Here is a 12,762-nt window from a genome sequence, read left to right on the forward strand (position 1 = left end):
GTTTGCATTTTACAAAATTTGCTCATAAACTTTGTGTAATTTTTTAACATGCAGCAGATAAACCAACAAAACTTTATCTCAGTTTACATCTAGCATAAACTGATCATAACATTTACATGAATGAGTTTTTTTTCTTTCTTTTTTCCTTCCTTTTTCTTTCACGCTAGCAAAACAGCATGCATGTGAAAATTACTGTAAAAATCGAACTAGTATAACTCACAGAACTTTGAAATTTAGTTACAAGAAAATCAGTTACATGTAATAAACTACTCTAATCGAATTAACCTATTTCGGTTGTATCGCACACCAGTTATGTTGTTAACCCCCCCCCCCCTTTCACACACACTCTGACACACCCTAGTGGCATGCAAACTACTGAGGGCGCTATTGCAAAATATTTGCATCATTTGCATAAAAAAGTCTTCTGATGGTGATCTGAAATCCTAACTCGCAAAAGCCAGAACTAATATTAGAAACCGACATGCATGATTATAGAACAAGTAAATGTGAAACCGCAAAATTCTTATCATTACATGTTAATAATAATACTAATCATAATAACCAGTTTTTAAATAGCACTTTTCACACTCGAAGGGCGTCTCAATTCGTACCCCTGGTCACTGGGCCTTAATTCATTTCTTAAACCATCTCAGCTCCCAAGGAAGTATACAGCAAACCTTTACTATATTATTACATAACTCTTGATTTCTAACAAGGTGGTGAGTATCACTATAATAGGCCTTGAACTTCCCTCTTGAAGGGGCACAGCAATTTCTCTCTGGTAAGGGGCACCTCTGTAGAAAAATGTAAATTTGTACAATAACCTTGCAGAGGGCACCACAGCAAAAGCACAGGGCACGGGGCCGTGGGTTGTTTCAAGGCTTGGTATATATGATTCAAACTGACTCTTCCCACTGGGCTAACTCAGTGGTCTAATGGAAACACATCTGCTCTAGCAATACAAAGGTCTTGGGTTTAAATGCTACCAAGTGATACAGTAGTAATACACATTGATAAAGGATGAAAACAAAATATTGTTCCTTATCCAAGATGCAAAACTAACAAATATTTAATCGCTACTTAAGTTTTTCTCTTATGTTTACAAATAAAATAAAACACACAACTTTTCTATTAACAAAAATATTTTTTTTATGAAACGACTACAAAAGCATGTTCACTAAGTTGGTAAAAGAAGAAGAAGGAATGTTCAGCATTATAAACCTTGGTTTTTTGAAGGGAAAACAAAATGAAAACAAAAAGAGTTGAAAACATCAGGGTTGCTTTTAGGAGAATCGTAATCTTTTCAAGCTTAGCGTCATACCAAGATTCATGAAGGTAGTTAAAATGCAATCAAGTTCTCCAGAAGAGTTGTCGATTCCCAAAACAATATTGCACATGAATTTTTGAACTTCTACTTAAAGTTTTCAAGCACAATTGCCCTGCTCACAAGTTAAACTAAAACAAATTTGCCTAAAATCATACCAACATTTGGGACAAGTTCAGCTGAGCTTTTTGCAGAATTAATTTGATTGTGCAAAGAATATGAAAATGAAATACCAATAGTGTCAATTGATAGACTTATAGAAAAAAGGTACAACATCCACCAACCTTTTATTTTTACAGAGATGTTATGAAACTAAACTGCATTTAATACCCAAAACTTGTTGATTTAAGTCAAAGAAAGTCCCCCCCCCCAAAAAAAAAAAAAAAAAAAAACCCTTCAGGAACCACGACTTCAGAATGATATTGATCAAGTAATAAGTGGACTGCTTATTGTTGCAAAGGGTTTGGGGTGTTCAAAGTGTTGGTACACATGTCTACGCCCACTACTTACTTTACATGTTTTACAGCAAGTACCAAACCATCATTTCTAAAGACCTACAGGTCTATCGACCCCCTCTTTCATAGTCATACATTACATGGCTCTCTGTTCAACAATGACAGCCCCTCCCAACAAATCAATACATCATTCTCAAACCAAATAGCTTTTGTTTTATTGTTTTTTATCAACGACAGGAGCAAGTTTGTCTAAAAACATTTTGTGCTCCCATAATGATGCTAAAAGTCCACCTTCATTTTTGGGGTCTGGCTTTTCTACGCTCCAGCTATAGTCGATGTCGTTTCCTTTGAGCGTTGTCATTTTACCCTTGAACTCATTTAAAAGGGCATTACCAGCACAGATGTCCCATTTTTTTATCAGCGTTGTGTGGATGTAGGCGTCGGCTTTTCCTTCAAACAGGGACCACACTTTGTAACCTGGTGGAGAGAAAGACAAAATAAAGAGTAACAAATTCCTCAGTTCAAAGTTCAGTGATGGTGAAGCAAAGGACTCTCAAAAAAGTTAACCTTATCACTATACTACCAAGAACCCAATGGAGAGAATACAACATGTTTCACTTTTAAATGTGGGAGCAAAATTCCAGAGAATGATTCCAGGGAAAACCCACAGTTGACGTTTGTGTTTTGTGTCGCACAAGACGTACCCAAACCCTTTGACCTTGATTTCTTTATCTTTCTAACAAACCATCGACACCAGTCTGGAACTGTGAGTGACGGCTTCTGGTCCATGATGACGCATCATCAGATCTTCCTTTTGGGAGACAGTCTACTTCTGCCAGTGTTCTCAAGTCTCTGGCAGAGCAAAGTTTTCTAAAACATCTTACACTCCTTGATTTCTTTATACCCGATCTTCTTTTTTATGCTTCTACCAGTGAGTTCAGGTCTCTGGCAGAGCAATCTATTTTCCAAAAACTCTTGCACTCCTTGAGTTTTTTTATGACCGAAAGATAAACATTTCATGAGAAACTCCACTATACTTCTTAAACATCAGTATTTACCTGCACCCCCAGCTGGAATAACTTCTGTATCCTTTCCAAACGATGTCTTGGCAACTGCTTCCACTTCCCCTTGGTGTGAGCGAGAAACGATGATCTTCGGACTCGTTGACAGGTCGGCTTTCTTGACGGGTAATTTCAGGTTTGGGGAGTGGCCCTGACCAACAAATGCCCAAACTGTAACATCACAAGAAAATAGTAGTTAAATAACTAAGGTTTTTGTCTAAAGGAAGAAGAAGATAGTCAACCCTCCTAATGTCTGCATGACCATTTACCATCATCCAACATTGTATTAAATGATTGATCAAACTATTTCAGCCTCCAGCATGATTGACAGAACATCTTATTGGTACTGAATTGTCTTATAAAACTGTTCCCGCTGTTACACAACATGGATTGTTATACCTCAGTAACAAACTGTGAAGTTTGATTGGTCGAGAACCACTCATGTGACGCACAACAAAACCCATGTTACATCGACGGGCCGGGTAACTTAATCGTTCCCAGCGTGGGTTGATTTCCAGCGCTGTGTATGAAACAAGCGCGGGTACGAGGGAATTCTTATTCGTCTGCTAATTAAACAATGAGTAATTGTAATAATGTTGTAATAATGTCGGAATAATGTTTGAAGATGACAACAGAACTTCGAGAAGAGGAATAACAGTTATACAAAGGTATAACAAAACAAATGTTGCACGCTGTGACTGGGATCCATGGGTTTTGTACACCCTCAAGGGGAAATGGCACCCTCGGCTTCACCTCGGGTTCCATTTACCCCCTCGAGTGTACAAAACGCCATGGACCCCGTCACAGCGTGCAACAATTGTATAATGTATTCTTAGTTAGCTTACCAGTGTTCGGAGCTTCCATAAATGGTTTATGTATGATACCAATGGTTGGAACACCGCGTACAGCGACGCACACCATCGTAGTAACATAGTGCAGAAGATCATCTGTAAATAAACAATGTGCAAAGTTAACCATCTGAGCCCAATACCATACAGTTAAGTACAGACACAGTATGGCTTGACGTAATTGTAACGCTTAGTATAATATCTGCATTTGTCAAGCAATTCTATGAGATGTTATTAATATTTAGTAACATATATTTAGTAACATATATGTCAGTCGCGAAGAACAAGAGTAAGAGCCTGGTTTTAAAGAGTTTTTGCTCATTTCTAAGTCCCAAATCTCTTTGTTTACTTTGAGATTTGTTTTCTTCCCTCTTATAAAACAACTAGAACCTTTAGCAACTACATACGAACATGCTAGAATGGACCAAAACAATTCATTTTTTTCCCGTCTATACCTGTGTAATAATATAATCATCTGCCTTTAAATAGCGCATTACAAACACGAAGGGTGTCTCAAAGCGCTCCCAACAATATTAGCCACTGGACCATTAATTATGATTTAATTCATTCCATAAACAATCTCAGCTCCCTGGGGAGTATACAGCCTGTGCAACAAATATGCGCCGTATACTAAGCTAAATCAATCACAAGAACCATCTCTGCCCTCACAGGTACCAATTTACCCCTGGGTGAAGAGAAGCAATTATAGTTAAGTGTCTTGCTCAGAGGGACAAAAGTGTCATAACTGGGACTCGAACCCACACTCTGCTGAACAGAAACACCAGGGCCCAGTTTCATAGAGCTGCTAAGCACAAAAAATTTGCTTAGCATGAAATTTCTTCCTTGATAACAACATGATTACCAACCAAATTTCCATTTGTTGCATATTGCTTTTTACTGGTAGGTATACTGGTAAGCTGTTTGCTTAAATTCTGAAAATCAGCTGTGGTAATTTGGTTGGTAATCTTGTTTTTATCAAGGAAGAAATTTCATGCTCAGTAAATTTTGTCCAGAACTCATCCTCTCGGCTACACCCTAGAATGAACCAAAACACTTTGACTCTGTTTCTGTCAATACCTGTGTACTCTTGTGTAGCATCTAGAGGATCAACCCAGACAGTAACATCTTCTAAGGGTATCGACTGATCTCCCTTGATCAGCTCAATCACATCAGATCGGCTGATAGACAGGGGTACCACTGCACTCTTATCCCAATCATCAGTCTCATGCTCCTCAGAAACAACCTGATAATAAATAGGCAATTAAAAGGATTATTCAAACTTATCTCAACAAGAAATTGACTTTTTTCTTAAATGGCCTATAGTAGTTTGTATTAATTTCTCAGAAAAATCGGCGTGAACCTAGTTGCGATTATCGTAACCCTTCAATACATCCTCTCAACTGCAGAAAGAGGGTCACTTAGACCAGTGAAGTTGGATAAGAAGGATTTGACCAGGACTAATCTGAATGGTAACTTACTAAACTAGACTGGAACTATAACTTAACCCCAGTGGACACTATTGGCATTTGGTAACTACTCAAAATAATTATTAGCATTTACCTTCTTAGTAACGAGTAATGGGGAGCTGTTGATAGTATAAAACATTGTGAGAAACAGCTCCCTACCTGAAGTAATTTTACACAAAAGTTTGATTTTGTGTCAGAGAAAAATGAAAGTGCTTTGATGTTATATGAATATTCATGTCTCTCCTTCAGAGACATTGCATATAATTTGTTCAAGTTCTTTTTAACTTTGTGTAAATATTCATGGCAGGCTTGGTGCCAGGACCCAATTGGCCATGGTTGTTTGGGGTCAATATTAATTATTCATTATGCACACTTTTGACCCAGAGGGGATACCCCAACATGAGGAGCAGTGAACCTCGAGTTTAACCGTACAGCTTATTTGCATAATCTTAGGGGTAAGTTTATCATAAGAAAGGATCAGGGTGTCGGCTGATAGAGTGTACATAGAAGTGTGTGTGAAGTATATGAGAAAGGATAGTGGGAAGGATTCAGCAGAATCTCCAGTGGTGAAGAGTGCATGCCAATTGTTCTGCTGCTCTTCTGCTCTGCTGCTTAAAATATTTGTACAGATGTAGTGAGCTGTTCCTTAAAACCAACAAAATTGAGGGAACATTTTCTGCAAGCCAGATTCTACCATCATGGAAGCAAGGTTCGCTGGATGGGCAAGTTTTGAGTATACATTACTAGAATGAACTGTAAACAATGTTTTGTATCCTACTGAGGTATTGTTTGATGTGCAATTACTGAGGTACGGGGTTGTGTTATTGTGAGTTAAGTGGAGTGCATCCTAAGGTGTGGGGACAAACGACGATGGGAATTGACAAGAAGGTATTTTAGTTTTGGATGTGAAGAACGACGTATTTTGTAGTGCTGGGCTAATAGTGAAATTTTGTTATTCGGTTACCGCTGGCCAACTATCTGAAATTAACCGATATTCGAATAGTTTTTTCGCCGCTAGAGGGCGCTATTAAAAAAATATATATATATATATTTTTTTGCCGCTAGAGGGCGCTGTTCGTTTGTGAATGAGATCTTATGGGCGGATTGATATTAGTTTTAGCCAGTGTCACTCGGTTCACTAATAAAATGACCGAATCTAATTTAAAGATGGCGATTTGCTAATTCTTTTGATCGTGATTGACTCTACGTGGAGGAAAACTTTTGTAATCTTTGAACAAATTACGTCAGAAATGTAATTGTTTTAACTCTTCACGGAGGTGAGCATAGTTAAATACTTAATTTATGCTGTTTGATGCTGTCTTAATAGAAGTTTCATAAGGATTCAGACATTGACAAAACATTCATATCAGTTGTCGCCCGACGTCCGCGGATATTCCGATATTAAAGAATATCCGGTTACTTGGTTGTAATTACAGAACTATCCGGTTTATAAATAGGTATTCGCGCCCTATGCGGATATTCGGTTAAGAAAAAAAGGCATTCGCGGTTACGGATAGGAAAACCTATTCACCATTAACCGGATATTCAAATAATTCGCCCAGGCCTAGTATTTTGAGGAACAGTGGTGGGGGGATATTCATCCTCAGTTTGTAATTTATTTAACGTTCTAAAGTTTGTATTGACGAAATTGAGAATACTGCTGTGTAAACAATTCACTATTTGTCCTTTAATTGTAGAGCCTAGGTGGGGCTAAGGATACTCAGTTGGTTTTAGTTACTCGAGCTCAAGGGAGATGTTTGGGTTATAATTAGTAAATGCACAAGTGTATACATGTATACATGTATAGATTGATTGGTGCTCGATTTATTTAGGCTCTACATTTCAAAACCTCAAATTAGATTTTGAGGTCTTGAAATCAAGCATATGAAAGCCCACAACTTCGTGTTACAAGGGTGTTTTTTCTTTCATTATTATCTCGCAACTGGGGGGCCAACGTTGACAACCAATTGAACTCAAATTTTCACAGGTTTGTTATTTTATGCATATGATGACATACACTAAAGTGAGAGCACTGGTCTTTGACAATTACCAATCAAAATAGTGTCCAATGTCTTTTAATTCAAGTTGTCTCAGCAAATTTAAGATTTTGGCGGCTAAAAAGTAATCATGATTTAACTTTTCTCATCGGTAACGTTCATTAATGAAGAAGATTATACTAATAGTTTATGTAATCATTTGTAGGCATACATTCATTGACAGTCAAATCAAGTTCAGTTGCGATAACGAACCCTCCTCCCTACGCCATCGGGAGGAGGATTATGTTATCGCAACTAAGTCAAATCATACTTGCGCTTTATATAGACCAAGTGACTGGGATGTTAGATTCCTTTTTTCAAAGTTTTGACATTATCGGTCATCTACTAGCCCTACTAAAGTACTAGTACTAGTACTAGTAGTAGTAGATATGCTAGTAGTTGCGATAACGTAACCCTCCTGCCGACGGCGGGGCCGGAGGGTTACGAGTCACACGCAATCTGTTCAGGGCGAAAGGGTCAAACACGTACAATTTTGACAGCCAGTCAACAGATTTGCTAAATTTTTACCCCTTTCGAAAATCATGACACAAATTCTATTTTGAACCTGTCGCTTCGCCATTTTGTGACTTCGCGATGTTCATTGCTATTGGACTTAACCATTCTGTAAAAGGGGTGTTAGAAGGCAGCGCGGCAGGGCGTGTGCGCTGTCCGTTTACGATTGCCAGCTGTTCACTTACTCTAGCGCACTGCCGCTGCACCCATTGTAACACCCCTTTTACAGAATGGTTAAGTCAAACTCGACTGTGGCTCGGTCGGCAGGTCGTCAATTCAATTGGCTGGTACCTGAGGTTGGGTTCAGCGCTTGGGGTCAGCGCTTGGTAACCAGCGACAGGTTCGAAAATAGAACCTGGGAAATTTGTGACTGTTTCGCTCGCGGGATCTGGTAAGGTTTTGTCCTGTTTTTAAAAATATTTTCTCAATTGTGTTTTTGAATGTTAAATTCATTAGACATTGAAGTTCGTGTTCATACATAGAATTTGTGTCATGATTTTTGAAAGTGGTAAAAAATGAGCAAATCTGTTGACTAAAATATTTCGCCCTGAATCGATTGCGAATGACCCATAACCCTCCGGCTACGCCATCGACAGGAAGGTTACGTTATCGCAACTAACATGCTAGATGACCGATAATGTCAAAACTTCGAAAAAAGAAATCTAGCGCCCCAGTTTCTTAATGGGTCTAAGCTTTATACACTTATGCTTCTTGCAAATTTCATCAGTGCCACCACCCCACACACACTGTCATGACTCGACTCGATGTCAGTTTGTTGTCACACATGACAAAAAAACAAGTGGATGCCCGGTGAATTCACTAAAAATAAAACAAGTTCAAAGTCACTCAACTATTTCTACCTCCAAGTCCAATCATGGAGGTAGAATCAGACCTCCATCTGTCCATGCTCCAATCCATGCTAAAAAAACCAACCACAACCAATTCTGACAAACGATATACCAGTACAAACAAAGGATGCATTCGTACCTTCAATGATGGAAATGTCTTTTTCAAACCATGCACGATGGCTTTATGTGATCTCATATCACCATCAGTCACTGGGTTATTGGCCCCTTCCCTTGTCTCGCCTTTGCTCTTCGCGTTAAGTTGGTGCTCATCGTGAACTTTCTTCACCTCCACTCCGCCTCGTTCAGCGGCCCCAATCCCAGCAGACAAAAGCGCCTTGAGGTCTATCTTCGTTGATGAATCAACGATCAACTGATCTCCCTTGTCACTGTGCCATGATCTCTCTACATAGAGGATCACCGCCCCAGCTAGAAGGAAAATTAATACGAAACTAATCGGAGAAATCCGTATATTCGCCATGTTGGCAGTGACCATTTTTGACCTTTGACCTCCCAATGTTTTGCGTGGACGTGTTGTTGAAAAGTTTGAACGGAGGAGGGCGCGCTGTAGTACTAACGGTGCTTGGATTCTGAACCTGAATTATTCGATTGAGCAATAGTTTGGGGTCGGATCGAGTTGACCCGGGTTATTACTTTTTTTCTTCCCAAAAGCTCTTTGCACAAAATTACCATAGGGAGGCTGGTTGAGATCGTTTTGGATCACAACGCCTACTAATTGTCAATTTCGGTATCAAGAAGTCTGGAAGCCGCCCTAAACTTTACAATTCGGATGCAGCATGCCAGGATGATTCGTATAATCATGGATGGTATAATAAACTGCTTCTCCTCCATGGTCTCTCCTAGCATTTATGGTTCAAGAATTATTAAAGAGTTTGGCTGAAAGTTGTATAAGTCCAGGCCCTTTTTAATTGAATATATGTATATATATATATATATATATATATATATATATATATTGTTCTTTCATCGCCCGCGGCGTGTGTTTTGGGCCCATGAACATGCATAAAATACCCAAATTTTGGAGGGATAGCGGGTCCACTTCCAGGCCACTGGACTCGCTATGAAAATGGTCATAGCATTAAGTTTTGTAGGAAAGAAAAGCCCTTGAAAATGGCAATCCAATGGTGACAAACTTGTTTAGATTGAGCGATTATTTGGGGTCGCCCTAAACCTTTAAAAAATGGACGCAGGAACATGCCAGGATGACTAAGGTACAAATTGCATCTCCCTAGCATTTTTTGTTCCAGAGTTATTCCAGAGTGTTGCTGAAAGTTTTTAATTGTCCGGGCCTATTTTTTGAATGAACCCCCTTATTGTTGGTTAGAATCCTGACTGCACAGTGTATTTGTATAGGTTGTATACACGCACAGTGTACGTCAATTTCTAATGGGTGCCTGCTCGCGCCGTCGCATCTGGCCCCGCCTTAAAAATCGTCAGAGCATTAAGTTTTGTACGAGAGGAAACCCCTTGAACATGGCAATCCTGTGGTGGTAAAATTTTGAAGATTGAGCATGATACTGTGATCGAAATTACCCGTTGTACATTTTGTTTTTATCTCCGACAGCTCTGTGCACAAAACTCCCATAGTGGAGGTTGTTGAATTCGTTTCTGAGCAACCCCGCCTATTTGAGCTTTTTTCTATCAAGAAGTGTGCAAGTCGCCCTAAACGTTTAACAAATGGACGCAGGAACATGCCAGGATGACTAAGGTACAAACTGCATCTCCCTATAATTTTATTTTTTTTAGAGTTATTCCAGAGCGTTGCTGAAAGTTTTTAATTGTCCGGGCCTTTGTTTTTACTGACCCCCTTATTGTTGGTTGGAACCCTGACTGCGCCGTGTCTTTGTATACGCTGTATACACGCACAGTGTACGTCAATTTCTAATGGGTGCCTGCTCGCGCCGTCGCATCTGGCCCCGCTATAAAAATCGTCAGAGCATTAAGTTTGTACGAGAGGAAAGGCCTTAAACATGGCAATCCTGTGGTGGTAAAATTTTGAAGGTTGAGCATGATACTGTGATCGAAATTACCCGTTGTACATTTTGTTTTTATCTCCGACAGCTCTGTGCACAAAACTCCCATAGTGGAGGTTGTTGAAATCGTTTCTGAGCAACCCCGCCTATTTGAGCTTACAAACTGCATCTCCCTAGCATTTTTTGTTCGAGTTATTCCAAAGCGTTGCTGAAAGTTTTTAATTGTCCGGGCCTATTTGTTGAATGACCCCCTTATTGTTGGTTGGAATACTGACTGCGCCGTGTCTTTGTATACGTTGTGTACACGCTCAGTCTACGTCAATTTCTAATGGGTGCCTGCTCGCGCTGTCGCATCTGGCCCCGCCTTAAAAATCGTCAGAGCATTAAGTTTTGTACGAGAGGAAAGCCCTTGAACATGGCAATCCTGTGGTGGTAAAATTTTGAAGATTGATACTGGGATCGAAATTACCCGTTGTACATTTTGTTTTTCTCTCCGACAGCTTTGTGCACAAAACTCCCATAGCGGAGGTTGTTGAAATCGTTTCTGAGCAACCCCGCCTACTTGAGCTTTTTTCTATCAAGAAGTGTGCAAGTCGCCCTAAACCTTTAAAAAATTGACGCAGGAACATGCAAGGATGACTAAAGTACAAACTGCATCTCCCTAGCATTTTTTTTGTCCCAGAGCTGTTCCAGAGGGTTGCTGAATTTTTTTAATTGTCTGGGCCTATTTTTTGAAGGACCCCCTTATTGTTGGTTGGAATCTTGACTGCGCCGTGTCTTTGTATACGTTGTATACGTCAATTTCTAATGGGTGCCTGCTCGCGCCGTCGTATCTGGCACCACCTTTAAAATCGTCAGAGCATTACGTTTTGTACGAGAGGAAAGCCCTTGAACATGGCAATCCTATGGTGGTAAAATTTTGAAGATTGATTATGATACTGGGATCGAAATTACCCGTTGTACATTGTGTTTTTCTCTCCGACAGCTCTGTGCACAAAACTCCCTATCGTTTTTAGTTCCAGAATGATTCAAAAGCATAGCTGAAAGTTTTTATAAGTCCAGGCTTTTTTTCAACGCATATTGTTTGTTTTGTCCAATAGTCACCAAATGCTGTGTGTATCATGCATTACATGTCCCAAATTTATGGGGTGTGTCGGGTCTACTCCCTGGCCTCTAGCGTCGCTTTGAAAATCCCCATAGCACTAGATTTAGATTGAGCATTGATTTTGGGTCAAATTGACCCGTTGTACTTTTGATTTTCTCTGTGCACAAAAATCCCGTAGGGAGTCTTGTTGAGTTCGTTTCGGAGCACAGCCGCCTACTTTTAATGTTTGGTATCAATAAGTCTGGAAGCCGCTCTAAAACTTTTAAATTTGAATTTTGGGACTAGCAAGGATGACTCAGGTACAAACTGCTTCTCTCTATCGTTTTTAGTTCAAAAATGATTCAAGAGCATAGCTGACAGTTTTTATAAGTCCGGGCTTTTTTTTCAATGATTATATGTTTCCCCATTTATCACCACGCGCCGTGTAAATCATGCATTAAATTCCCCGAATTTATGGGTGTGTGTAGGGTCCACTCCCTGACCTCTAGCCTCGCTTTGAAAATACCCACAACACTACGTTTAATACGAGAGGAAAGCCCTTGATCATATCTATCGAATGGTGCTAAATTTGTTTAGATTGAGCAAGTATTCGGGGTCGAATTGACCAGTTGTAACTTGTGATTTTTTCTGTGCACAAAAATCCCGTAGGGAGGCTTGTTGAGTTAGCTTCGGAGCACAGCCGCATACTTGTCATGTTCGTTATCAAGAGGTATGGAGGCCGCCCTAAAACTTTAAAATTCGGATGCAGGGACATGCAAGGATGACTCAGGTACAAACCGCGTCTCTCTAGCATTTTTAGTTCCAGAATGATTCAAAAGCATAGCTGACAGTTTTTTTAAGTCCGGGCTTTTTTTTCAGTGCATATATTTTTCTCCTATTTATCACCACGCGCCGTGTAAATCATGCATTAAATTCCCCGAATTTCGGGGGTGTGTCGGGTCCACTCTCTGACCTCTAGCCTCACTTCGAAAATACCCACAACACTGAATTTGATACGAGAGGAAAGCCCTTGATCATATCTATCGAATGGTGCTAAATTTGTTTAGATTGATCAAGTATTTGGGGTCGAATTGACCAGTTGTAACTTGTGACTTTTTCTGTGCACAAAAATCCCA

General features: G+C 39.7%; 1 protein-coding gene across 1 annotated transcript; it reads right to left on the bottom strand.

Annotated features, from left to right (window-relative positions):
• Positions 1 to 162: 162 nt before the first annotated feature.
• On the bottom strand, positions 163 to 9,045 carry LOC139952099 (inositol monophosphatase 3-like). Its single transcript, XM_071951053.1, has 5 exons — positions 8,691 to 9,045; positions 4,766 to 4,931; positions 3,686 to 3,787; positions 2,838 to 3,011; positions 163 to 2,256 (listed from the first exon to the last, which is right to left on the bottom strand). The coding sequence occupies exons 1-5, from the start codon at positions 9,042 to 9,044 to the stop codon at positions 1,994 to 1,996; spliced, it is 1,059 nt and encodes a 352-aa protein (XP_071807154.1). The 5' UTR covers position 9,045; the 3' UTR covers positions 163 to 1,993.
• Positions 9,046 to 12,762: the final 3,717 nt, after the last annotated feature.

Source organism: Asterias amurensis, chromosome 20 (assembly GCF_032118995.1).
Source record: "Asterias amurensis chromosome 20, ASM3211899v1".
Lineage (NCBI taxonomy): Eukaryota > Metazoa > Echinodermata > Asteroidea > Forcipulatida > Asteriidae > Asterias > Asterias amurensis.